Below are 27,245 nucleotides of genomic sequence, written 5' to 3'. Positions count from 1 at the left end.
GTCCCACTTGAGACATGTTGTCCCAGTGTCTGTGGAGCTGCCGTACCTCTGCCGCTTTGGGCCCTGCCCCTGTGTCTCCCCCAGCTCCTCTTTCGATGTCCAGCAGAGAGGCGGCTGCATCCAGAAAGGCTTTTGCTGGACGCTGGGTGTCTGCTGTGCCTGCAGGGCCACTTTGCTCTTCGCACCGCAGCTCTGGAAAGCAAAAGCACGTGCAGCAGCGTGACTTCTTGGAAGTCAAGAACATCTCAAGCAAAGCCCAGCCGAGCCCTACACCACTTGTCTCCTCAAGGTTGAGGTTTCTGGCATCCCAAGCCCCAGTGTCTGTGACAAGCCTCAGCCCCTCCTCCTACCTGTGCGCCTGTCCATGGGTGCTGGCACCTCCTCGGCTGATGGAGGGGAGAGGCCGGCCACCTCCCCCCCAAAGATGTCCCCGCAGTTTTCAATCAGGAACTCCACCAGCACGTTCACCTGCAGACATGAAAGCCTTGGTCTCAAGCCAGGTGCCTGCAGACGTGTCAAGCAGCCTTTCCCGCTGCTGACCCTTTGTCTGCGCAGGTGGCTGCGGCTGGGGGTTGCTCTTCCAGGCACCCAGCCCACCAGCCCTGGCTCAAGGGAGGAGGCAGCCAGGGACCTCTCAACAGCCAAGCTCCGATGGGCCGGGAAGGCAGCAGCCGGCTGCTGGGTAGGGCGTACCTTCTCGGTCACCGCCAGCATGGCCTGCAGCGGGAGCAGGTCCTCGTTGGGTGGGCTCAGCAGGTTGGGCCCGATGCAGATGGCCAGGTTGCTGCAGCTCATTCTGCTGGTGGCTGCGTTGTTGCCGATGTGCTGCAGCAGGGCCATCAGCCGCTTCAGGAGGAGGAGATTGGCCACAGGCAACTTGTCGGCCACCCTGAGGGAAGAGGAAGACAAGGCTGATGAAGCAGAGGGTGCCCACAGCCGTCCCCGCAGCTGGCCCCAGGCGGGTGGGAGCCAGCAGCTGTGTTGCACAGCTTTGCAGCTGCCCGAAAAGACAGCTTTCTGAGGAGCCCGTGCCTTGGCAGGCAGGTCCCAGAACTCTCCCGGTCCCTGCTCACCAGGCAGGCTGCTGCCCACACTTACGCTTTCAGCTCCTCCACCTTGGCCTGCTTGCTGGCCCTCTCCATGGCTGCCATCCAGTCCTCGTAGAGGTCGATGACGAGGAGCTTGGTGGGGATGCTTCGCAGGAATTCCTGCAATGCCAAGGGCTGCAGGTGAGCCTTTGAACGCTGCAGGCCAGCCAGCAGCTCCTCCAGCTGCAGCTCAGAAGCGCTCACCTTCAAGATGACGGCCAGCAGCAGTGCAGGCTGGCTTCCCACATCGACTTCCGTGCCGCGGTCCAGGGCCTCGCGTAGCTGCCGAAGTTCCGTGCCGCTGGCAGCTCTGCGGAATATCCCCTCCGTCGTCGGTCCTTCCTGGTGCAGGACAGCCAGCAGCTCCTGCAAGAGATGCAGGACAGTGGCTTGGCTGAGGAGCTGCCCTGCAGCAGCGGTGGCCGTGGCCAGAGCTCTTCCCCAGACTGGGCTCTGTCCTCCTGCAAAGGGGCTGGGAGCAGAGAAGCGTGAGCCATGGGCAGAGAGCCCAATTCCCCAGTACCTGGAGCCAGGGGACACTGCCTGTGGACTGAGTGGGGGGCTGGGGACCCCGTGTGCAGGCTGGCTTACCTGGATGGGCCGGGGCAGCGTGTTGTCCTCCCCACAGAGGGCTGCCAGGGGCTGCCCAAAGAGCGCCCTGCTGCAGCCGGAGCCCGCCTGCCCTGGCGCCTGGGCAGCGGCCGGGGTGCGCCGTAGAGCAAAGGGCCAGGGCAGCCCCATCCTCCTGCTGCTGCTGCTGCTGCTCCCTCCTGCTGCAAAGGAAAACAGAGTAAGACGCCATCAACGGAGAACCCCAGGCCAGCGGTCCCAGAGCCTGCCCTGCCCTGCTCTGTCCTGCCCGCAGCGCGATGCTGTGTAGTGCGGCAGGACAGGCAGGGAGCCAGCAGCTGGAACCGTGGCTTTGGCTCAGCAGCTGTGGCTTGGAGGCTGCCGAGAGCTGGTGTGCCACCAGGACAGCCTGTCCCAGCCCTTGCCCTGCCCTCCTGCAAGCTGTGGGCAGCCGCAGAGGCTCTGTGTCCTGCAGAAGCTCATGCAGCGGCCGCTCTCCAGCAGGTGTCCTTGCCAGTCCAGGTGTTGTCCTCCCGTGCAGTGCCCAACCTGCATGGCGACACTCAGGGGACAAGTGAGCACAGTTCAGTCCATTGCAGGAGGTTGCCTTGCTTTCCCAAACTCACCTGGCTCGTGGCAAAGTCCCCCTGCGTTTGCAGATGGGGCCGTCGCAGGCCCTTGCTTGGGATGAGCCTGCAAGAACCAAGAATGAGGCTGCGCTTGGACAGCAGCCCCGCAGCAGAAAGGGCCAGCGGCGAGCTGCCCCCCGGAGCCAGCAGCCTGAGCATGGCAGAGCTGGGACCCTCTGCCCTCCCAGGCTCTCTGCCCCGTGCGGCAGGTTTCGTCCCAGCTCCGCCAGCCAGCCAGTACGTACCAGCGTTCCTGGTGTCTCCCCAACCCCCTCTGCTGCGGAGCGGTACTGTGGGAACCCCCGCCCTCCTGCACATGGTCACCCCACTCGCTGCACATCCCAGCACAGCCAGAGGTAGGTGCAAGGCAGCCATTCTCACCTCTGCCTGTGCCTCCATCAGCCTCTCCAGGCTCCTGGCGCGCACTGTCCTCCACTGGGCGGGAGAGAAGGAGGGGAAGAAGGTGAGCAGCCATGGGTCTGCTGCTCGGCTGCAGGAGCAGTGCTCGGGGACAGGGCCCAGAGCAGAGAGACACTCACGGCGTGGCGGCGGCTCAGCTCCTTCTCCAGGAGCTTGATGGATGTTAGGCGGGTGACGCGGGCTCCCGTGCGTCTTTCTGGTGTCCTGTGCACCGGGAAGGGAGAGGGAGAGAGCTGGGTGAGCCCCAAGCTGTCTCTTGTCTCTCGTCAGGCAGCTGCGCCCGAGAGCTGCCTGCAGCCACGGGGGCACCTTCCCCAGCTGGGGGCTGTGTTCCCCCGTGGGCCCAGCTTCTCCTGGAGCACCCCTCCGGCTTACCCCAGCAGCGTGGCCACCCACAGCTCCTTCAGTGCCTGGGAGCTGCAGAAAGAGAGGGGAGACAGCGTCAGGCCCTGCTGCCCCCAGCCCTGGGCAAAGGTGGGTGCCTGCACAGCCCTGCCCCGTGGGGCAGGACAGAGGTGCTGTCCAAGCCCTGGGTCGCTCTGTCCTGCCCGAGCAGCTGTATTTGCCCTTCCCTTCTGGGGACCAAAAGGTGACCAGGGGATGCAGGATGGGGAAACATCCCCCATCCCTCCCTCCCTGCCACCGAGCTGCCTGCTCCCTGCCCAGCTCTGCACGCAAGGCAGAGGCCTGTGTTCATGGGATGGCGTGGGCATGGCTGGGAAGCTCTCCTGCCCGACCACGACTCACCCAAAAGTGGCGATGCAGGAGCCGGTGGGCCAGGCGAGGATGACAGAGGTGCTGTCCTCATCGGTGCTTTCCTCCTCCTCCTGTCCATCCTGCCCCGCAGCCTCCTTCCCGCTGCTGAGCACCCACAGCTGGTCCAGGGCCAGGCGGAGCTGTGGGCGCAGGCTGGTGCCATGTCTGCAGAGAGCAGAGGCGGGCACTGAGCTGGAGGGGGGCTCCTTGGGCTGGGTCCCCACGTGCAGAGCCCTGTCCCCCACCTGCCCTTGGGACGGACATGGGTGCCTCCAGCACCGAGGGGCCGGGGCCTGGGGCTGGTGCCAGGGTGTCCCTGGGCCGGGGCTGGGGGCAAGGGCCTGGGCTCTGAGGGTCTTACCGCAACTTGGCGACCACCAGTTCCTCGTGGAGGAGCAGAAGGCGCCTCTCGCTCCTCTTGCGGCCCCGGGTCAGCCGCACGTCCGCGCTCAGCACCGGCTCGGCGTCACTGAGAGCCTCCCTGCAGAGCAGAGCGCGGCGGGCATGAGCAACGCCAGTGCTGCGTGGCCCAGCTGTGCCCGCGTGTCCCCGAGCCCGGGGGGAGCCCACCTGGAGCCGCAGCAGCAGCAGGCCTGGCCCATCCTGCCCGGGAGAGGAGGGCCCTGGCCGTGCACCGAGGAGGGGGCCCAGCCGGCGACGGGGAGGCTGGGGAGCGGGGTGCTGGTGCTGTGGCAGCGCTCCTGGGCCAGAGGCTGCCTCCTGCCAGCGCCGCTGCGTGCCAGCACAGCTCTGCCCTGCTGCCTGTGGTGGCCGTGGGCTCCCCGTGACCAACGGTCTGAGCCCAACGGAAAGTGGGCGGGGCCTGGGGGGGCGGGGCCGGGGCCCTCTCCAGTATGGCCGGGCCTGCCCCGCCCGGGGGAGCCCCGAGCAGGACAGGGCAGGGGGCGAGGGCCACCTCCCTGCGCCTGCGGCCAGCGCTTTGACCTGGGGTTTTGACAGGGTCCTGGTCGATAAAAGAAGCTGTTTTTCCTAGAGATGGCCGTTGTGGCCTGAGGCAGACTCCTCTTGGTGGAGGCCGGCCTAGCGGTCGGAAGGCCTCTGGCACACAGGCCGCGCCAGGCCTCAGGCCCCAAGGCGCTGGATCTGGAGCAGGCCCACCGGGAGGAAAAACTTCCATTTTTACCAAGAGACGGGGGGACTAGCAGCAGTCAAGAGCCGCTCGTGTCCTGCCAGGCGCCACAGGGAAATGAAATGTGTGGTGAGCTTCGGCAGGGATTGTGGTGCCCCTGGAGCACCACCCTTGCTTGGGAAGGCCTTATCCCACCTGGGTGCTAAGGCTTCCCCCTTGGCAATCAGGGCTGGATGAGCAGCACCCAGGAGCCCCTGCCCTGTTAGCCATGACCTTCACCCAGCCGGTGGCCGACACGGCCAGGGGCGAGTCTGTGGGGTAGGCCATGACCATGGCAAAGAAGGGACCCGTAGTCGGCTTTTGATGGCCCGTGTCTCGTTTCACTGTTGACCCTAAGCAATGCCTTGCTTCAAATAGAAGCCATTCAGAGAGTTACACACCCGCCCTTTTCAGGAAAAATGCAGGAAATCAAGAGACATGTAGCAAGTTCTCTGTTGGCTGTTGTACACCGCAGCAAGAAGCAGCGTGGGTCCAGTGGCTAATGCTGGAAGGGGAATTCAGCACTTCTGGGAAAGGGAGATAAAGGCACTCTTGTGGGCCAGGCTGGGATTGGAGAGCCTGGGTGGGTGTCTGGGGTCCCAGCTTTCCCGCAGTGCTGACTGTGGTGCCTGCTGCTTGTTCTTCCCTGCATCGCCGGCTGCATCCACCTGCTGGGGCTGTGCTTGGGAAGGGCTCCGGGGGTGAGCAAGCCCACGGGAGAGGGCTGCGGAGAAGCTCTTCTCCAGAGATCTACCAGAAACTGTGCAGAGGATGCTCTGTGTGACAAGGGAAGGTGCCCGTTGGTCCAATGTATGGAGCCTGCAGGGCTACCCATCCTCCAGCCAGCAATCCAGGTGCTAGGGGGTCCCATGTAGGTCTCCTGAGGTACCCTTTAGCCCCGGTGAAGGTGTCATGCCTCAGTGTGTGCTTGCAGGGCATGTTTCCTTCCTGCTGACAAGGGTGGAATTGCAGTTAAATGCCCCTGGGCGATCCCGAGCCAAAAGCATTTTTTTTTCAATGGGCCACACTGCTTTGCAGTCCATGTGTGTGGTTCAGCTCCTGCATGGGAGCTGAGGACACGAGGTGACCTAGCTCTGAAGCTGGCCACTCTTGCTCCAGGCAACTCCAGTTGCTTGCGTTTTCCTTCAGCTTCCCCAGCCTGATCATCTCCACTGTCACCTCCTCCCTGTCCTACAAGAAGTATCCCTCTCCCAGCCATTAGGACAGTGGCGCAGCACTCAGAATCCAGATCACTGGCAGAGAAGTAGGACAGAGGAAAAGAGAAGTTCTCCTTTGAAAGAAATCCTTCTTTGTCCTCCTTTAGCTACCAGTGGATGAAAAATAGGGGGACAGAATTTCAGGCCAGCCACAGCACTGGCTTTCAAGCCTGAGCTTGTCATGTCATGGCTGTTCTGGAATGCGGTACAGTGAAATTAGAAATAGAAATGGCAAATTTTCCCCCTCGGGGCGGTCAAATGCTGGCAGAGGTTGTCCAAGGAGGTTGTGCAGCCTCTGTCCTTGGAGATCTTCAAAGGCCAAGGGCACACAGCTCTCTGCGACCTGCTCGAGGTGAGCGTGCTGGAGCAGAGGGCTTTGCCCAGAGGACACCCTCCCGTATGGCTCTGTGCTTTGCTTTTGCCCTGGCGGAGATCTTCAGGGACTTTGCGTTCCATTTTCTGTTACCTTAGGGCTACAATGTGCTGGGGTTTGGGGGCAACAAGGTTATGGTATGCCAGAGGCCAGGCGAGTTAGTGTCAAAGTGTGTTATTGTTATGGACAGAACCTGTGTTTGTTGGCCCTGTGTTCCTGGGGTTATGGCATTTTTATCATGTGTTCTGTGTGGTTGGTTTTTTTTGTGGAGAGTGCCTTTTTTCAGCTATTTTGCCTTTGTGGGGTTTGGATGGGGGCCTTTGGTTTGTGTATGATGTTTCTTCTGGTTGTTTTTCTGCTGTGCTGGTGGATGGTGGTGGTTTTTTTCTGTCTTGAAACCATCGTTACAGGCCTAATCTATCTCCTGCAGGTCAGGCAGTGTCACTTCTGGCGTGGTCTGACTCATTTCTGGTGAGTTGGTAGGTAGGTATGGAGGACTTGTGGTCCCTCCATGGAGGATGACTGCTAGAGGACTAAGAGGCAGATCTGTGGAGGGGTGAGAGGACTGCTGGCCCATAAGCAGTGACTGTCAGAGGACTAAGTGTACTTGAATTTACGTGGGCTTCCAAATTCATGGTTGTTTCTCCTGCCTTGCGGAAGAGCCATGGGAAGTCACCAGCCACACGGAAGGATAAAGGGTTTCCCACGGCTACGTGGCTTTTTGGGTTTTGCTTTTGAATAAGAAAGTCCTGTCTCTACATGAGTAGAACTATAAACGGTCAATTTTGCCAACTTTAGAAAGCAGGGAGCAGCACTTTTGTGCTGTGCCTCACATGGCGGCCAGGGCATGGTGAGAAACAGCAAGAGAGTTTCTTCCTGGAACCTTCTCCAGGGGAGCAGTGCTGCACTTGTCAAGGTGAGGGGTTTTTTGGCTCTATGCGATTGCAAATGTGAGGGGTTAATTTTCAGAACACAGATACTAGGGAGCAGAACATTTGTGCTGTGCCTCACATGGCTGCAAGGACAGTGTGAGAAACAGCAAGAGAATTCCTGCCTGGCACCTTCTCCAGGGGAATAGTGCTGCACTTTCACAAAGTGAGCTCTGGTTCAGCATGAGTGCACAAGGTTTTGGTCAATTTTCTCTCCACAGGAAGCTGGAAGCAGCACTTTTGTGCTGTGCCTCACATGGGTGCCAGGGCAGGGTGAGAAGCAGCAAGAGAATTCGTTTCTGGAACCTTCTCCAGGGGAGCTGTGCTGCACTTTCTTAAGAGATACTTTTTCTTTTAGCTCTGCATGAGTGCACAAGGTTTGTGTCAATGTTCTCAGCACAGAAAGCAGGGAGAAGAAGTTTGGTGCTCTTCCTCACATGGCTTCCAGGGCAGGGTGAGAACAACAAGAGAATTTTTTCCTGGTACCTTCTTTATGGGAGGAGTGCTGTACTTTCCCAAAGTGACTTTTTTGGGCTCTTAACGACTGCAACGCTGAAGGATTAATTTTGCTCACCACGGAAAGCAGGGAGCAGAACTTTTGTGCTGTGCCTGACATGGCTGCCAGGGCAGGGTGAGAAGCAGCCAGAGAATTCGTTCCTGGAACCTTCTCCAGGGAGCAGTGCTGCAGTTTGCCAAGGTGAGTTTTTTGGGCTCTGCGCAATTTCAAATGTGAGGGGTCCATTTTCTGACCACAGAAAGCAGGGAGCAGAACATTTGTGCTGTGCCTCACACGGCTGCCAGGGCAGGGTGAGAAGCAGCCGGAGAATTCCTTCCTGCCACCTTCTCCAGGGGAGCAGCCCTGCACTTTGTCAAGGTGAGTTATTTGGGCTGTGCATTATTGCCAGTGTAAAGGTGTCCAGTTTCTCCCCACAGAGAGCAGGGTGCACAACTTCTCTACTGTGCCTAACGTGGCTGCAAGGAAATGGTGAGAGGTAGCAATAAAATTCCTTCTGGAACCCTCTCCAGGAGAGCAGCCCTGCACTTTCCCAGGCCATGTTTTTTGGTTCTGTGTGAGTTCAAAAGTGCTGTGTCAATGTTCTCACCAGAGAAAGCAGGGAGCAGAACTCTTGTGCTGTGCCTCACATGCACGGTGGGAAGCAGCGAGAGAATTCCTTCCTGGTACCTTCTCCAGGGGAATTTCCCAGTTCCCGAGAGACTCCTGGCACTGGCTGCAAGGGGGCTCCCAGCCGAAGGGTGGGCCTGGGTGTTGTTGGGGTGGGAATTGGTGATGTCTCCTTTCCTTAGTCACGTTAACACTTTGGGATAACAAATGGATGCTTCGCTCCTATTGCTCTTTTATCATATCGCTCACAGTAACTGCTACTGGTTCCTTTTATCATATTGCATGCTATTTTCTTTTATTGCAATACAAGAAACTGCATTTGATATATTCCATTATTTGATATACTTGATAGATTTGATTATATTTGATGTGGAGTTCAGCTTTGCTGTGTATCCAGTCAGCCAGCAAAACATAATTCGGCGTAGTCGGCAGCGTACGAAGTAAAACTCTCTCTATTTAAGAAAAAAAAACGTTCCTCGACTTGCTATTGTCAGGTGGGAACCATTGCCTTATGGTGTTTGGGCCAGAGTGGTCTGGTGGTGCTGGGCAGTTGGGCCATGCCAGGGACAGAGGGACGGGAGCAGGGGAGGGGGCGGGGGGAAGGGGTTTAGGGAGGGACGGGTGGGAATGGATGAAGGTGTTTAGGGATGGAGCGGGGTGTGTGGGGGTGGGGGGTGGGGCAAGGATGTGTGTTTGTGGGAGTGGGTGTATGGGGGGTGGGGGAGGTTTGAGGAGGCGGGTGTGTGTGTATTGGTAAACCTGGGTATGGGGGTGGGGGGGGTGGGGGAGGGTGGAGGGTGTGTGTGTTATTTAGGGAACAGAGTGGGGAGCCTGGGGGAAGGGTTTTAGGGACGGACGGGAGGTTTGATGAAGGCCTTTAGGGAAGGACCGGGGAGCTGGGGGAAGGATTTTAGGGACGGACCGAGGGTGGGGGAGGGCTGCACCAGGGTCTGGGGGAACAGGTTTTAGGGCCAGGACGGGGAGGTGGAGGTGGAGGATGATTTCAGGAACAGCCAGGATGGAGGAGGGTGTCAAGGGAAGTCTTTCAGGGTTGTTTGGGGGGAAGGATTTTGGGGATGGATGTGGTGTCTGGCGGGACGTTTGATGCCACTGTTTAGATTCCACTATATATACATTTATGTCCAGGGATTCTGCTAAGGGGAAGCTGCTGGCTCGGCAAAGGGACAAGATGTCTGAGCTCCCCAGTTGCCACGCTCTGATTTGCTGTGTAGCTCTACGTTAAACACACCTGCGCACAAAGGTTAGGCCAAGCTGACTCTCTAAAGCTGTTAGAAGTGACGAATTAAGGGACCTCTCATCCAGGGAGTCAGCCTTGGGAAGGATGGGGAAGAAAGAATGGATGGGGAAAAGATCTGCGTTCTCTTCGGTGATGCAGAAAGAGCCTCCGGGTGAGGACGTTGTGGTCGCAGGAGGAGACAAGCCGATAGAGTGCTGCGATCCGCAGAATGTTGGTTGGAATTCGGACAAAGGTAATTGTTGTGGGGGGAGATCGTGACCTCTGACTCAGATAGCCCCCCGAGAGAGGGCAAGGCCCCGCTTGGGGAGCACGGGGAGCTAGTAAAAAACCTCAGCAGTGCTGTCTGAGGGTGTGTGCTCGTTTGCATTAAAGCAAGCAACTTGTAACCCATCCCGTGCCTGACTGAAAATGCATGTGTAATGCGCTATGAGTGTGCAAGTGCTCTGCTGTCCGTAGTGCGTACCCTCGAGGAACTGGGTGAGCACGCTCAGAGGAAACATTCCCCCGTGCTCCCAGCACTGCCATAAAGAATGCCGGCCTTCTGAAACTTGCAAGCAAGTCTTAGAGGGTTTTTCTCCCTGACCGACTTTATGGTATCATTCCCACCATACTGGAGAGAGCAAATCTTTTTCTCTTTGGTGGTGAAAGCAGCTTGGGGAGCGTCACTGAAGTGCAGCACTTTTTTAACCTCAGGTCTAAAGTGCCACCGGTCCTACCGTGGAATACATCCTTCCTCAGGCTTTCAGCAAACGGAAAGGATGCATCAAACCCACCCCACAAACATGTCCTGCACTTTTTTTATCTTTCCTGGAACGTGGGGACATGACCCTGCTGGGCCATCAGTGCCACCTGCCTGGGAGCCAAGATGGTGCCTTTACATTCCAGGCTAAGGACTTACCTTCTTTTTTTCCTTTTCAGCGACTTTAGAGCCATCCTTAGGGAGGCTGGTTAAGCTGGTTTACTGCACAGCTGGTCGCCAGTGGAGGGAAACGGTAAGCTCCGCTATTGCCTTTGGTGTTTACTTGTTACCTTGTCGCTCGTTTGAGTGATCTTACCATGCCCCGGCAAGCAGAAGCTATCACGGCACTTTAGGCCTTGGTCTAATAGTCATGCAAAGCAATATTGAAAGTCATTCGGAGATCTGGAACAGGCCCCAATGTGCATTTTATAAAAGTGCATCTTGGCTGCTCTTTATCTTTGTATGGTTTTTTTTCCCGTTTCTCCAGACTGTTGAAGCTCTGAAAGGTGCCAATGAGCTGCTCTCCCTCAGTTTGCTCCTTTGCCTTTGGGGAGTGCGTTTCATGTTTTCTTCATGGCTTTGCAGAGGACAAAATCCATGAATACACCACCTTGGTTTTTTCACCTAAGCTAATTTCAGAAACTGCCTCCTTTAACTTAGACATGAAACTCTTCTTAACCTCTTTGTGCACTTGTAGAAAAGCAGGGTGGGGTGGGGGGTGGGGGATGGGGGTGTCTTCAGGAAGTGCCCGCAAAAGAGCCTTTAGGAGACCCTGTCCCTTGACTCACATGTGGGGTAGTGAAGAGTCTGAGAAAGTCACGGGTTTTTGGTGTTCACCTAGGCAGGTTTTCGTTTTGTTTTTTTTTTTTTTTTCTTATTTTCTTTTTTAACTTATGTAGCTTATGTCACCAGGTAGTGACAGCCCGGGGGTGACAGGAGGGGACAGAAAGCAAAGGCAGCCTGGAGGATGACAGGAGGGGACAGTAGGTGGGGACAGGCCTGGGGGGTACAGGAGAGGACAGCTGTTGGGGACAGCCTGGGGGGTGACAGGAGGGGAGAGCAGGTATTGAAAGCCCGGCGGTGACAGGACCTCAGGCGCCAGATCATGGGCCGCGAGAGGCTGAAGGTGACTCACTGCGACCTGCAGGTCACCAACGCCCAGACCATGGAAGGTGCATGGGGGCGGCGGGCGCGGGGACCGGGGACCGGCCGGCTGGCGGCGGCGCAGGCGCCCAGTGAGGCGGTTGGGCCGCGGCCGGCAGCGGTGACTTGTGCTGGGGCCTCAGAGCTGCTCTTCCGTGGTTGTGCGCTGGCAGCTGGCGTCAGGGCTGTGTGCGCAGCCAGGCACAGCAGCGTACGGGGTCCGTGTGCGACACCGCGCGTGGAAGAGGTTTGGTTTCTGGGAACCCTTCTAGGTAAAACGATAAGGAAATGTGGGACAATGCCTTGTCATCACAAACCTGCCAGATTTCTTTGAAAGCCGGCAGAGAAGGCTGAACGTGATAGAAAAGGAGTGGATGGCTAATTTGAAGGGGAAAAAAGTGGGTTTGGTGACTGAAAGTTGTCTTCAGCTACTTTTACTCCACCGCATTGGAAAAGTGGTGCTTGGCTGCTGCAGAAACTGCTCAGTAGCAACGTTTGGGATCAAGAGTGTATCTGTGAGTGAGAATCTATGCAGACCCTGGAAAGCCATCTTGTAGACGAGCGTTCCGTCTAAAGTATACTTGGCATTTCTTGCCAATACAGCTTCTTTGCTACACCAAAGACATTTTCATTCAGATGCTATTGAGCATCATTTCTTCGTTTCTTTCAAACGGTGCATTTTTTTCCTGGTACTGCGTGTTAGACGGTGTCAGGGCAATACTGAAGTTTTATGGCAGATCACTTATGGTGAATATACCTAAAAATGTTCTTCAAGAAGCCCTAAGTTCTTTTGAATCTGAGAAATGGTGCTTGATTCTCAGAGACGGTAATGGTTCCGTATTACTTAGCGTGCTGTTTCAGTTTGGTAATCTACCGTCTGGCAAAGCTTGCATGTGATTAAAGACTTTGGAATATGACTTGTCAGAAATAAAAAGACTTGGAAACCGTCTCCATTCTTAAACATTCAAATTTTATCGGTTGGGGTTTTTTTTCTTTTTTCCTGTGGTTCTGTGACATTCTCACAACAGTCTTTTCTTTACAATGTGTACTCATAGGTTTTTTCCCTCTTCCTGTTTGTTGTATTAAAACTGAAACAGAATGACATGCCTGCTGTGGTAACTGTAACTTTGGCCCCAGCCTTTCCAGTGGTTGGACCTAAACACGCTGTTTACCTACAGATAGGTAAAGTATGTTCAGGAGAGTATCTGTGAGGAGACTTAACAGCACGGTGTTAGGGGTCTTGGGGGTGTTACGGGGTCGCGTGTCATACGGCGGTAGAGATAGACATGCAGGTAGAGGCAGATGTACAGGTGGTGACACAGATACTTACTGGAACTTCTGTAAGGGTGTCTTCCCTGTGGAAATGCAAAAATCCCCCAGTGGTTGTCAGAGCAAAGCTAAGGAATACATTTCAGTGTCATACACGTGTATGCCAGATTTTGGGGTTTTATACATAACCGTGAATTTCCGTTTTTGTTGAACAGCATCTGCGTGCCTAAAGTCACCTTCAGAAGATGAAGGAAAGAACTCGCTAGGATGTTCTGCCTAAAGGGGGTTCTTGGAGATCTTCCCTGTGGAGATACGGTCGTGGGTTTTATAACTTGGTGCAGGAGTCCTGACTAAATGTTGACATGATCTTGGAAAGACCCTTCAGTGAACCTTGTGTGAAGATGGCCAACTTGTTCAGATTTTTCCGGGCCGCGTGATCACAGAAATCTCGTAATAGAAGCAATGCTAATAGAAGCTGAAAGTAAACAGGATTTTAAACATCACTGGGGGGAAAAAAAAAGAGATGGTGGACTCTTTTTGAAGATGGTGGGAAGGCAAAATGGATGGTTGGGATGTGTTTGAAAAGGTGGGAGGCAGGGTGGGGGTGTCCTCTTCCGTGCTCGCTATTATAGAGACATGGTCTAGGGTTTTGTAAGCTAACAGGAGCAAAAGCAATGAAAGTTAGATCAGGAAAGAACCTCATGCTTTAGCAGACACTGCTTTAGTGACTTTAGAGACCATTTTGCTGTTGGCATTGAAACGATTCAAAACAAATGGAAAAGATTTTGCTGCTTGTGTTTGACTATCAGACCTGAAGATTTCTGGAAAGGTACCGTGAGATGATGAAAGCATGACGCTGTGTGTAAAAAGTTGCTTTTCTATCTGTAAAGGGATTCCCTGAAGTGCTACGTCACGACATGTTAATATCACTCTTACAAACTGACTGATGCTTTCTCTGTATTGATGTTGTTTCCAGAATACACAGATGACAATGCCCTGATTCCGGGGAACTCATCGGTAACTGTTAGGAGAGTCCCTGTTAGAGGAGTTAAAGCTACCGGCAAGACAGACCTTGGGTAAGTAGCCATAACGCGTTGTGTCCTGTGGGAGGGGTTTCAGTGTGTTCACCTTCTTTGTGGCTGTTAGTTTACGGAGGCATTCAGGTTGTATCTTTCTTGTTAAAGCTGCTGTTAACTTTTGTTGTGACAGGGCAGATTTGAATGTATCTGTCCCAAAGCAGACTTAGATTTTTCAGCCCGCTGGGACGTGGCATTCAAACTCCAACAGTGGTAGCTGTTCAGACGTTTGAATTGAGTTTGTTCTTGGGCTTGGTTTTTCTGAGAGTCAAGTTCTCCATCCTGTTTCCTCTATGCAGAGAGATCCCTTATTGTATGCTTTTGCTTGTATTGCTTTTAGAGTAAACGGAGAGACACATTGCAGTGTGAACTGGTGATTTGTTCCCATCTGCCAGCAGTCCGAGTCTCCGTGTTTGACTGCTTCCTTTGTTTGGGGGAGGGGGGCAGGGTATTCTTACACCCCAAAGGGGGGTGTGTGTGTGGGCTGCATACTGTCTCCAGAGGAAAGACTGAGAGTGGCCAGCTGGCAAACCGTGCGAACAAGAAGTTTCATTCTTAAGTGCTTCCTATTAGATTCCTAACGACAATGTCTATGTCGGGCAAGAGAAAAAGAACAACATCCTAAAGCGTATTGCCTTTTGTGCCAGGACGGTGAAGGAACAGTTGATCTTTTCCAAACCTGAAGCTCAGAAAGCAGTTGAGCACTTTCCCAAATGTTAGTAGTTACCTTTCTAAGTCTGATTTCACCCTAAGCTGCTCTCTGTGCTCCAGGTATTACTGCTGTATGCCTCAGATTTATGGAGGACAGAGAATCTGATTACAATTGCAGATACTCAAATGTAAGCCTGACTACAGCATTGTCGCTGTCATCGATGTATTCGTACAGTCCAGTTCTGTATCAGCTGCATCAGCATGGTTTGAATGGTCATGTTTTCCAGCCTTCTTCAAGACAGACCTCTCCTCCACCATGAGTAGGTATTATTAACTTGTGGTTTTGCCGTGTCTTTCTAATGTTAGTTCTCAATAAATAGAGTGTACTTGCGCGTTACAGCGTGTCTCAAACAAACAGTCCAGCAGCATCCTAGTACCCATGAAGCATCTGCAAGCAAAACCCCCTGAATTTATGTGGCTCCCCTGTAAGCTTTGGGCATATTACTGCAGTAGGTGTTGCAGTGCTTTCAGGCGCTACCAAGACTTTCTGGATGCCACAGCACTGTGCTTCTAAACATGGCCTGGTTTGGGGGGTTAATTTAGATGGGGATGCTTAGTGCTGTCTTGTCAATATAGCCTCCATTTCTGGTTGGATGGCACCCTCTCCTGGTGTTGGCATGCTGCCCTAAAATGAGAGGCTAGGTGTCACTAGCATCAAAGATCCAAGAAATACCTGCACGTGGGGATAAGGGATGAACGCCGCTGCTCTCCTAAAGTTGCCAATGGATCGGGCAGGTTAGCTTTCTATTCCTTCAGCTGGAAACCTTGTGGAAACAACTGGTAGAGTCGTTAGTGTTTGGGAATGATGAACGCTTGGTGTCACGGTGGAGAGGCCTTCAGAAATGCGTTAGTCACCTTGTAGTATCTTCCTCAAGGCAAGTGGATGGAGAAACCACGGTGCGGTAATCTAAAGCACTTCCTCATGTTCAGGAGGTACGTGGCTGTACTTGCGAGCCTGGTGGTGGTGTAGCAGTGGCAGGAAGAATGAGCCTTTCTATTTGTGCAGGACCTGCACAGCAGCCTTTGGGTTGCCTCTGCTCGTGGGACGCTTTGGATGAGGTATGAATTGTTTGTTAACTGATGGACGGTTGCATGTTTGATTCATGAGTAGCATGCAGGTACAGACCAATGAGTATGTGGAATCTCGGCAAGGGCTTGTGTGTCATAAGTGTTTCCTAAAATATTGTAGCATGTTCAAGATGATCCTAAAGCAAATTCTGGTAATCCAGGCTTTTTTTCGTATTTTTTTAACACAGGCCTCCTCGACCACAGAAAATCCTTGGAACTGCTTTCAGGTGATGTTTCTACTGCTATTGGTAGTCACTTTAGGCTAGAGGATGGTAGGTACCTGAACACAGTGCTTGGGCTTCCACAAAGAAACACTTTTCTACAGACAACTGTTCTTGTTTTGTCAGGGGAGTGTAGAAACCAAAGTGCTCTGTCTGGTACCTGTTTGTGATAGTGGGGCTATACAGATTGCCTGAAGGTGCCTTCATATTTGGATGGCTGACTATTTAAGAACAGAAAACTGTAGCACAGTCTTCATAGTTTTGAGACTTAGAGAGCAGAAAGAAAATACGTGAGGACTTCTTCTTGCACTGCTGTATTCTGTATCTTAGAGTAACTGGGGACAAAGAAGGAATGGGATTTGGGGTTTTATTTCAGTTGCACTGAATGTACCAGGAGAGCACACTTTATGTATAGAAATAAATTTCCATATTCATAAGACTATCAGAACACAGTGTTTTGGTGTTCAGGTTTTATAAACTGTTTTCACGGCTTTATGTTGGTTACGAGTGCTTTATATTAAGTTCTGATCATCTTTTTTTCTTCTTCTAGAAGTCAAACTGAGCCAGCGAGTAGAACATCAAAAGAGGTATGTAAAGACACAAGCTGAAACTTTTTTCTACATGCTGCACCTAAGTCTAAGAAATGTAGCCTTGTACTAATTCTTTTATATATATAAAATAGAAATGTTTTATATATAATATTTGTAATATATATATAGAAACATATTTTCCAGTGAAACACAGTGTATGCCGTAAATCCAATGTATTTGATTCAGCATAGTGAAAACTGAGCAATGCCAACATTTGCGCGGTTCTAATGTGAATAATGATATTTGTGCCTAGTAAGGCATTGCATTTCGTACTGACTAGGCTAGAATATTTCTTGTACGACTGTGTGTTGTACAGATAATGTAGGCTCATTTTTAGAGCTTGCAGGTTCAAGGTTTGCACCACTGAACTTGGTGCCACTCTTTGTACACCACCACGTTGAATTTACATTTGGAAAAGGGGCAGCATTTTTCTTCAGTTCAGAAAACACTGTCGTTCTGCTGCTAAGGCATGAATAAGTAACTCGAGGAGATACTTGAGTGGTAATGGCCTAGATCTCCATTTGGCCCTTGGGTGGAATGCTACGTGCAACGATGCATTTCAAAATAGCCCTCATAGTACAAACCTTACTTTGCGGTGGTGTTTGGTTTTCATCTCTAAGTATAACTGCTTTTTCTTCACTCGAATGGTGTGAGGCATTACACGAGCTCTAGGTCACGGGATCTGATCACTTTGTAAGCTCTTAGGATAACTTAATCTAGAAATTCATGAACTTGGGGTCTAATGAAAGTAAATGAAAGACAGCGCAAAAACTATACTGCGTTCATGAACCATACCTGTGTGCATTTAGAACATGTTGAGCTATTAATTGATTAATTTATAAACTGCACTGACAATGTTTCCTGTAGTGACACTTCCTTCTCAAATAAACGGAAATATTTTTTTTAGATCCTTTTGAGCTGAAAATGGACAGCTTCCTTGACCCTCCGTCTTTTAAGCGGTTGTGAGCATTTGACAAGGGTCCCCCTCTGAGGTATGCTGAGCGATAGATTGATCTCAAGAGGGGTTGGTTACTTTAGTTTCTTCTCATTAACAACGCAGGCATGCTTCAGCCCTTTAAGGTTTGTACTTTGTTCTGAACAAATCCAAATTCCACTGGCTTGGAGGTGGCTCTTTAAGTGGCACTCAGAGGATATAGTGCGGGCTTTCATACAGCAGTAGGCGTGTATGTAGAACTTGAATATGTGTTTAATTTTTCTGAATAGATTGGCGACTCTTCTGCACCTCTTTCTCTGGCCCAGCTTATTAAGGTATATTTAGATGTACTTTCTTGTGAAATAGTGGTTTTAAACCTTACAGTGTGCTCTCTAGCTGGAGAACTGCTGTAACATGAGCAAAACATTAGTTGCTAATAACTCAGAGTGTTTCTCCTAACTTTAAAATGTGCGTATACTTTGATACTATCCTGTAGAGAGTAGTTCCCAGCTTGGGAAGATGGAAGGGGAGCACCTTATTGGCCTCGGTGTAATGCTGCAGTGTTACTCATCTGCAAGACACAAAGAAGCAGCACTTCAGAAGCTGTTTACCATTTTTCATACGTCCCGTTAATTGTTCATTGGAAACTAACACAAATTTTACAGAAGAATTTAATTGGCTGTAAGTTATGGACATTGCTGGGGCCTTTGCAACAGCCAGAACAGACGTGTTTCTGGAACATGGACAATTGCATGGCGGTTATTGAATTTCTAGTCATTACCTAACCCTATGGTAGGTATGACCTAACCCTAAGTCTGAATTTTAAGACATAACCTTAAGACTTCACCCTATGACGTATCCCTATGCCTTAAGCCTAAGACCTATCTCTTAGACTTATGACTCAACCTTAAGATTTAACCCTGAGAGTTAACCCTAATATTAACCCTAAGACTTAAGCTTAAGATTTAAACTTGGGCCTTAACCTTAAGACTTAAATTTAAAAGTTAATATTAAGACTTACACCCTAAGACTTAAACTTCAGATTTAACATGAAGATTGAACCATTAGACTTAAGGTTAAGTTTTAATCTTAAGACTTAACCTTAAGTCTCAACCCTTAGAGTTAACCGTGAAACTTATCCGTAAGACTTATCCCTAAAATTTAAAACTGAGACTTAAACCTAAGATTTAACCTTAAGATGTAACCCTAAAACGTAGCCCTGAGACTTATCCTTGAGACTTAACCTTGAGACTTAATCCTGAGACTTAGCCCTATGACTTATCCCCAAGACATACTTCTAAGGCTTAACCCTAAGACTTAACCTTAAGGCTCAACCCTAAGAGTTAACATTAAGACTTAACCCTGAGATTTAACCATAAGACTCAACTTTAAAACAAAACCTTAAGATTTAAACCTAAGACATAACCCTGAGACTTATCCTTGAGACTTAACCTTGAGACTTAACCCTGAGACTTAACCCTAAGACTTATCCTCAAGACTTAACACTTCAGACTTAACCCTAAGACTTAAAGTTAAGATTTAACCCTAAGACTCAGTCTATAAGATGTAAACTTAAGACTTAAGCTGAAGACTTAAATTTAAGACTTAACATTAAGACTTAACTCTAGATTTTACCCTAAGACATAATCCTGAGACTTAATCCTAAGACTTAACCTAAAGTTTAACTTTAAAACTTAACCCTAAGACACAACCAGACGACTTAACCCTGAGACTTAACCTTGAGACTTTACCGTGAGATTTAACCCTGGGATTTAACCCTAAGTCTTAATGCTCAGACTTAACTTTAAAATGTACCATTAAGACTTAACCTCAAGACTTAACCTTAAGACTTAACCTTAAAACGTATACTTAAGATTTACACTAAAAACTTAACCCTAAGACTTAACCTATAAGACTTAACCCTAAGACTTAACCCTATGACTTATACTTAAGGCTCAACCTTAAGACTTAACTTTAAGGCTTAACCTTAGAATTAACCGTAAGAGTTAAATTTTAAGGCTTAACCCAAAGATGTAACCCTTAGTCTTAACACTGAGACTTAAACCTAAGACTTAACCTTAAGACTTAACCCTAAGACTTATGCCCAAGACTTAACTCTAAGCATCAACCCTAAGACTTATACTCCGGAATTAAACTTTATACTTAACCCTAAGACTCAATCCATAAGACTTGAACTTAAGAGTTAACGTTAAGACTTAACCCTAAAACTTAACCCTAAGATTTAAGCTTAAGACTTGTCCTTAAGACTTAACCCTAAGAGTTAACCTTAACACTTAAATATTAAGACTTAACCCAGTGAATTATCCTTAAGATAAATTTTAAGACTTAACCTGAAGACTTAACCTTAAAACTTAACCCTAAGACTGAACCCTAAGATTTAACCTTAAAACTTAACCTTAAGATTTACACTCATGATTTAACCCTAAGACTTCACCCTAAGACTTAACCTTATGACTTAAACTTAAGGCTCAACTTTAAGACTTAACTTAAAGACTTAACCCTGAGAATTAACCCTAAGACATAACCTTAAAACTTAACCCTAAGTCATAACCCTAAGACTTAAATTTTAAGACTTAACCCAAAGAGTTATCCCTAAGACTTATCCCCAAGACTTAACTCTACGGGTTAACCCTAAGACTTAAACTTAAGCATTAAACTATAGACTTAACCCTAAGACTCAATCCGTAAGAGTGAACATTAAGACTTAACCCTAAGACTTATCCTTAAGACTTAACCTTAAGCATTGACTTAATTTAACCTTTAAGACTTAACCGTAAGACTGAACCTTAAAGACACAACCTTACGAATTAACCCTGAGACTTAACCTTGAGACATAACCCTGAGATTTAACCCTAAGACTTAATGGTAAGATTAACTTTAAGATGTACCATTAAGACTTAACCCCAAGACTTAACCTTAAGACTTAGCCTTAAAACTTAACCTTAACATTTACACTAAAGACTTAACCTTAAGACTTAAGCCTATGACTTAAACTTAAGGTTAAACCTCAAGACTTAACCCTGAGAATTAACCCTGACATAACCATATAACCCTAAGACTTAAACGTAAGAAATAATCCTAAGACTTAACCCGAAAACTCAACCTTAAGACTCAACCCTGAGACTTAACCCTAATATTTTACCTTAAGACTTCACCATAAAAATTAACCCTAAGACTGAACCCTAAGATTTAACCTTAAGACTTAACATTAAGACTGAACCTTAAGACACAACCTTACGACTTAACCCAAGACTTATGCCCAAGACTTAACTCTAAGAGTTAACCCTGAGACTTAAACTTAAGAATTAAACTTCATACTAAACCCTAAGACTCAATCCATAAGTCTTAAACTTAAGAGTTAACTTTAAGACTTAACCTTAAGACTTGACCTAAAGACTTAACCCTAAGGCTTAGCCTTAACACTTAAATATTAAGACTTAACCCAAAGACTTATCCCTAAGATAAATTTTAAGACTTAACCTTAAAACCTAACCCTAAGAATGAAGCCTAAGACTTAACCCTAAGATATAACCTTAAGACCTAACACTAAGACTGAACCTTAAGACAGGCCCTGGGCCTGAGCCATCGCTGCAGGGATGAGTCCTTCCTCGGCGTCCGTCCCTCAAATCCCTCCCTCCGGCCCCCACGGTCCGTCCCTAAAACACTTCCCCTCTGGCCCCCAGTCCCTGCTGGCCCTGAAGGCCGGCCACAGCACTTGGTTTCAAGCCTGAGCTGGTCATGTCATGGCTGTTCTGGAATGTGGTACAGTGAAAGGAGAGATTGAAATGGCAAATGTTCCCTCTCAGGGTGGTCCCATGCTGGCAAAGGTTGTCCGAGGAGGTTGTGGGCTCTCTGTCCTTGCAGATCTTCAAAGGCCAAGGGCACACAGTCCTCTGCAACCTGCTCTAGCTGAGCGTGCTGGAGCAGAGGGCTTGGCCCAGAGGACCTCCACGGGTCCCTTCCAACCCCACCCTCCCGTGTGGCTCTGTGCTTTGCTTTTCCTCCTAAAGCCCCTCAGCTCAGCCCCGATGCCCGCTGGAAAGGGTGCTGGGGCAAGGGACGATCCCAAACTCCTCCCCTTCCCAGGGTCCTTCCCAGCACAAGAGCTCCCCACTCCAGAAGACCCTATGGCAGACACAGTCAGGAGAGGGAAAAGATTCTTTTATTGTCAACAGCAGCTGCGAGGGCCCAGGAGTCACAGCGGTTCAGCCGTTGAAAATCAGTCAGCACCTGCAAGGACAGAGTCAGAAAGCTCTGATAAACCCCCAGAGGCAGGAAGAGGCAGGATTTGGTTCCCCCCTCTTTGGGGGACGCTGTTTCTGAGGAATTCCTCATGGCCCAGAAGGGAGAGCTCTTGCTGGCCTCCACTAGGGGCCTTCTCCCCAGGGGTGATGTCCCTAGGGAGCTGTGCGTGCGCAGGGATGCTGACAGTGTCCCTGTGCCACACAGCAGGGCTCGACGGGGAGCCCCTGGGGAGCTGCCGTGGGGCTCATCCCAAACCCTGCTCAGCACCAGCCCTCGCCGGCCCTTGCCAGCCAGCTGGGCTGACTTAGGGCCGTGTTCAGAGCTGGGAAAGATGGGCAGCAGCGCCTGGTACGCACCTGGCCTTCCTGACGTGCTGCAGCTTCCTGCATTTTCTCAGGTTTGGGTCAGCAAAATGACTTCCTCTCTTCTTCGTTTTATTTCTGCTGTGCTGTCCCTCTCCTCTGCCCAGATTTCTTTTCTCTTTCTTTTCCTCGAGTTTTCCTTCTCCTGGTGGGATCCTGAAAAACTTTCCATCCCACAGCGTGATGAGATGGGGAAAGCCCCAGGCCCCTGCAGTGAGCTCTCAGGTCAGGCAAGGGGAGCTCTTCCTACCTGGTTTCCTGGGGCAGGCTGGTCAGTTGTGGCAGGCGTGCCAGGGACTCTGCCGTGCCCTCGGGGGTGCCTGGAGGCAAATCTGGAGGTGCCTAAACCAGAAATTTGGGAGGTAACGGGTGGCAAGTAACGGCCTGGCGTAGTGAGGGCCTGACTGCCAGATTGCCATCTTAGCTCTACAGAGGAGATGCTGGTTTGCATCGTGCACATTTTGCACAGCCCAGCCAATGCAGCCTAGACTTGATGAAGCTGTGACGGAGTAGGATTTGAGCAAAAGCCCTCTCAAGGTGACAGCTTCTCCCTTCTGTCCTTTTGTGGGTATTTTGTAGGTATGTTTTGTTTGATGAAGCAGATCATACTTAATGAAGTGCATTCCAGAAACAGCCTTTCCAGTTTTCCTTAACACATACCACTCTGGGGGGAGAGGAGGAGCCCCAAAGGCACAAGAGAGCGGCTGCCAGGAGGAGGCCCAGCAGCTGCTTGGCCTCCTGGGAAATTACTGTCCCACTTGAGACATGTTGTCCCAGTGTCTGTGGAGCTGCTGTACCTCTGCCGCTTTGGGCCCTGCCCCTGTGTCTCCCCCAGCTCCTCTTTCGATGTCCAGCAGAGAGGCGGCTGCATCCAGAAAGGCTTTTGCTGGACGCTGGGTGTCTGCTGTGCCTGCAGGGCCACTTTGCTCTTCGCACCGCAGCTCTGGAAAGCAAAAGCACGTGCAGCAGCGTGACTTCTTGGAAGTCAAGAACATCTCAAGCAAAGCCCAGCCGAGCCCTACACCACTTGTCTCCTCAAGGTTGAGGTTTCTGGCATCCCAAGCCCCAGTGTCTGTGACAAGCCTCAGCCCCTCCTCCTACCTGTGCGCCTGTCCATGGGTGCTGGCACCTCCTCGGCTGATGGAGGGGAGAGGCCGGCCACCTCCCCCCCAAAGATGTCCCCGCAGTTTTCAATCAGGAACTCCACCAGCACGTTCACCTGCAGACATGAAAGCCTTGGTCTCAAGCCAGGTGCCTGCAGACGTGTCAAGCAGCCTTTCCCGCTGCTGACCCTTTGTCTGCGCAGGTGGCTGCGGCTGGGGGTTGCTCTTCCAGGCACCCAGCCCACCAGCCCTGGCTCAAGGGAGGAGGCAGCCAGGGACCTCTCAACAGCCAAGCTCCGATGGGCCGGGAAGGCAGCAGCCGGCTGCTGGGTAGGGCGTACCTTCTCGGTCACCGCCAGCATGGCCTGCAGCGGGAGCAGGTCCTCGTTGGGTGGGCTCAGCAGGTTGGGCCCGATGCAGATGGCCAGGTTGCTGCAGCTCATTCTGCTGGTGGCTGCGTTGTTGCCGATGTGCTGCAGCAGGGCCATCAGCCGCTTCAGGAGGAGGAGATTGGCCACAGGCAACTTGTCGGCCACCCTGAGGGAAGAGGAAGACAAGGCTGATGAAGCAGAGGGTGCCCACAGCCGTCCCCGCAGCTGGCCCCAGGCGGGTGGGAGCCAGCAGCTGTGTTGCACAGCTTTGCAGCTGCCCGAAAAGACAGCTTTCTGAGGAGCCCGTGCCTTGGCAGGCAGGTCCCAGAACTCTCCCGGTCCCTGCTCACCAGGCAGGCTGCTGCCCACACTTACGCTTTCAGCTCCTCCACCTTGGCCTGCTTGCTGGCCCTCTCCATGGCTGCCATCCAGTCCTCGTAGAGGTCGATGACGAGGAGCTTGGTGGGGATGCTTCGCAGGAATTCCTGCAATGCCAAGGGCTGCAGGTGAGCCTTTGAACGCTGCAGGCCAGCCAGCAGCTCCTCCAGCTGCAGCTCAGAAGCGCTCACCTTCAAGATGACGGCCAGCAGCAGTGCAGGCTGGCTTCCCACATCGACTTCCGTGCCGCGGTCCAGGGCCTCGCGTAGCTGCCGAAGTTCCGTGCCGCTGGCAGCTCTGCGGAATATCCCCTCCGTCGTCGGTCCTTCCTGGTGCAGGACAGCCAGCAGCTCCTGCAAGAGATGCAGGACAGTGGCTTGGCTGAGGAGCTGCCCTGCAGCAGCGGTGGCCGTGGCCAGAGCTCTTCCCCAGACTGGGCTCTGTCCTCCTGCAAAGGGGCTGGGAGCAGAGAAGCGTGAGCCATGGGCAGAGAGCCCAATTCCCCAGTACCTGGAGCCAGGGGACACTGCCTGTGGACTGAGTGGGGGGCTGGGGACCCCGTGTGCAGGCTGGCTTACCTGGATGGGCCGGGGCAGCGTGTTGTCCTCCCCACAGAGGGCTGCCAGGGGCTGCCCAAAGAGCGCCCTGCTGCAGCCGGAGCCCGCCTGCCCTGGCGCCTGGGCAGCGGCCGGGGTGCGCCGTAGAGCAAAGGGCCAGGGCAGCCCCATCCTCCTGCTGCTGCTGCTGCTGCTCCCTCCTGCTGCAAAGGAAAACAGAGTAAGACGCCATCAACGGAGAACCCCAGGCCAGCGGTCCCAGAGCCTGCCCTGCCCTGCTCTGTCCTGCCCGCAGCGCGATGCTGTGTAGTGCGGCAGGACAGGCAGGGAGCCAGCAGCTGGAACCGTGGCTTTGGCTCAGCAGCTGTGGCTTGGAGGCTGCCGAGAGCTGGTGTGCCACCAGGACAGCCTGTCCCAGCCCTTGCCCTGCCCTCCTGCAAGCTGTGGGCAGCCGCAGAGGCTCTGTGTCCTGCAGAAGCTCATGCAGCGGCCGCTCTCCAGCAGGTGTCCTTGCCAGTCCAGGTGTTGTCCTCCCGTGCAGTGCCCAACCTGCATGGCGACACTCAGGGGACAAGTGAGCACAGTTCAGTCCATTGCAGGAGGTTGCCTTGCTTTCCCAAACTCACCTGGCTCGTGGCAAAGTCCCCCTGCGTTTGCAGATGGGGCCGTCGCAGGCCCTTGCTTGGGATGAGCCTGCAAGAACCAAGAATGAGGCTGCGCTTGGACAGCAGCCCCGCAGCAGAAAGGGCCAGCGGCGAGCTGCCCCCCGGAGCCAGCAGCCTGAGCATGGCAGAGCTGGGACCCTCTGCCCTCCCAGGCTCTCTGCCCCGTGCGGCAGGTTTCGTCCCAGCTCCGCCAGCCAGCCAGTACGTACCAGCGTTCCTGGTGTCTCCCCAACCCCCTCTGCTGCGGAGCGGTACTGTGGGAACCCCCGCCCTCCTGCACATGGTCACCCCACTCGCTGCACATCCCAGCACAGCCAGAGGCAGGTGCAAGGCAGCCATTCTCACCTCTGCCTGTGCCTCCATCAGCCTCTCCAGGCTCCTGGCGCGCACTGTCCTCCACTGGGCGGGAGAGAAGGAGGGGAAGAAGGTGAGCAGCCATGGGTCTGCTGCTCGGCTGCAGGAGCAGTGCTCGGGGACAGGGCCCAGAGCAGAGAGACACTCACGGCGTGGCGGCGGCTCAGCTCCTTCTCCAGGAGCTTGATGGATGTTAGGCGGGTGACGCGGGCTCCCGTGCGTCTTTCTGGTGTCCTGTGCACCGGGAAGGGAGAGGGAGAGAGCTGGGTGAGCCCCAAGCTGTCTCTTGTCTCTCGTCAGGCAGCTGCGCCCGAGAGCTGCCTGCAGCCCCAGGGGCACCTTCCCCAGCTGGGGGCTGTGTTCCCCCGTGGGCCCAGCTTCTCCTGGAGCACCCCCCCGGCTTACCCCAGCAGCGTGGCCACCCACAGCTCCTTCAGTGCCTGGGAGCTGCAGAAAGAGAGGGGAGACAGCGTCAGGCCCTGCTGCCCCCAGCCCTGGGCAAAGGTGGGTGCCTGCACAGCCCTGCCCCGTGGGGCAGGACAGAGGTGCTGTCCAAGCCCTGGGTCGCTCTGTCCTGCCCGAGCAGCTGTATTTGCCCTTCCCTTCTGGGGACCAAAAGGTGACCAGGGGATGCAGGATGGGGAAACATCCCCCATCCCTCCCTCCCTGCCACCGAGCTGCCTGCTCCCTGCCCAGCTCTGCACGCAAGGCAGAGGCCTGTGTTCATGGGATGGCGTGGGCATGGCTGGGAAGCTCTCCTGCCCGACCACGACTCACCCAAAAGTGGCGATGCAGGAGCCGGTGGGCCAGGCGAGGATGACAGAGGTGCTGTCCTCATCGGTGCTTTCCTCCTCCTCCTGTCCATCCTGCCCCGCAGCCTCCTTCCCGCTGCTGAGCACCCACAGCTGGTCCAGGGCCAGGCGGAGCTGTGGGCGCAGGCTGGTGCCATGTCTGCAGAGAGCAGAGGCGGGCACTGAGCTGGAGGGGGGCTCCTTGGGCTGGGTCCCCACGTGCAGAGCCCTGTCCCCCACCTGCCCTTGGGACGGACATGGGTGCCTCCAGCACCGAGGGGCCGGGGCCTGGGGCTGGTGCCAGGGTGTCCCTGGGCTGGGGCTGGGGGCAAGGACCTGGGCTCTGAGGGTCTTACCGCAACTTGGCGACCACCAGTTCCTCGTGGAGGAGCAGAAGGCGCCTCTCGCTCCTCTTGCGGCCCCGGGTCAGCCGCACGTCCGCGCTCAGCACCGGCTCGGCGTCACTGAGAGCCTCCCTGCAGAGCAGAGCGCGGCGGGCATGAGCAACGCCAGTGCTGCGTGGCCCAGCTGTGCCCGCGTGTCCCCGAGCCCGGGGGGAGCCCACCTGGAGCCGCAGCAGCAGCAGGCCTGGCCCATCCTGCCCGGGAGAGGAGGGCCCTGGCCGTGCACCGAGGAGGGGGCCCAGCCGGCGACGGGGAGGCTGGGAAGCGGGGTGCTGGTGCTGTGGCAGCGCTCCTGGGCCAGAGGCTGCCTCCTGCCAGCGCCGCTGCGTGCCAGCACAGCTCTGCCCTGCTGCCTGTGGTGGCCGTGGGCTCCCCGTGACCAACGGTCTGAGCCCAACGGAAAGTGGGCGGGGCCCTCTCCAGTATGGCCGGGCCTGCCCCGCCCGGGGGAGCCCCGAGCAGGACAGGGCAGGGGGCGAGGGCCACCTCCCTGCGCCTGCGGCCAGCGCTTTGACCTGGGGTTTTGACAGGGTCCTGGTCGATAAAAGAAGCTGTTTTTCCTAGAGATGGCCGTTGTGGCCTGAGGCAGACTTCTCTTGGTGGAGGCCGGCCTAGCGGTCGGAAGGCCTCTGGCACACAGGCCGCGCCAGGCCTCAGGCCCCAAGGCGCTGGATCTGGAGCAGGCCCACTGGGAGGAAAAACTTCCATTTTTACCAAGAGACGGGGGGACTAGCAGCAGTCAAGAGCCGCT

At 53.2% G+C, this 27,245-nt stretch overlaps 1 protein-coding gene across 1 annotated transcript; it reads right to left on the bottom strand.

The window, feature by feature from the left end:
- Nucleotides 1–22,617: 22,617 nt before the first annotated feature.
- LOC308072961 (uncharacterized protein) lies at nucleotides 22,618–24,835 on the bottom strand (the record flags this gene model as incomplete). The annotated part of the gene is made up of 3 exons (XM_080410604.1): nucleotides 22,618–22,814; nucleotides 22,973–23,511; nucleotides 24,795–24,835. The coding sequence occupies 3 exons, from the start codon at nucleotides 24,833–24,835 to the stop codon at nucleotides 22,618–22,620; spliced, it is 777 nt and encodes a 258-aa protein (XP_080266730.1).
- Between the last annotated feature and the right edge of the window lie 2,410 nt (nucleotides 24,836–27,245).

This window comes from Falco punctatus (genome assembly GCF_963210335.1).
Source record: "Falco punctatus genome assembly, chromosome: 14".
Classification (NCBI taxonomy): Eukaryota; Metazoa; Chordata; class Aves; order Falconiformes; family Falconidae; genus Falco; species Falco punctatus.
The sequence above is the reverse complement of the archived record's forward strand: the minus strand, read 5'-3'. Positions and strand labels throughout refer to the sequence as shown.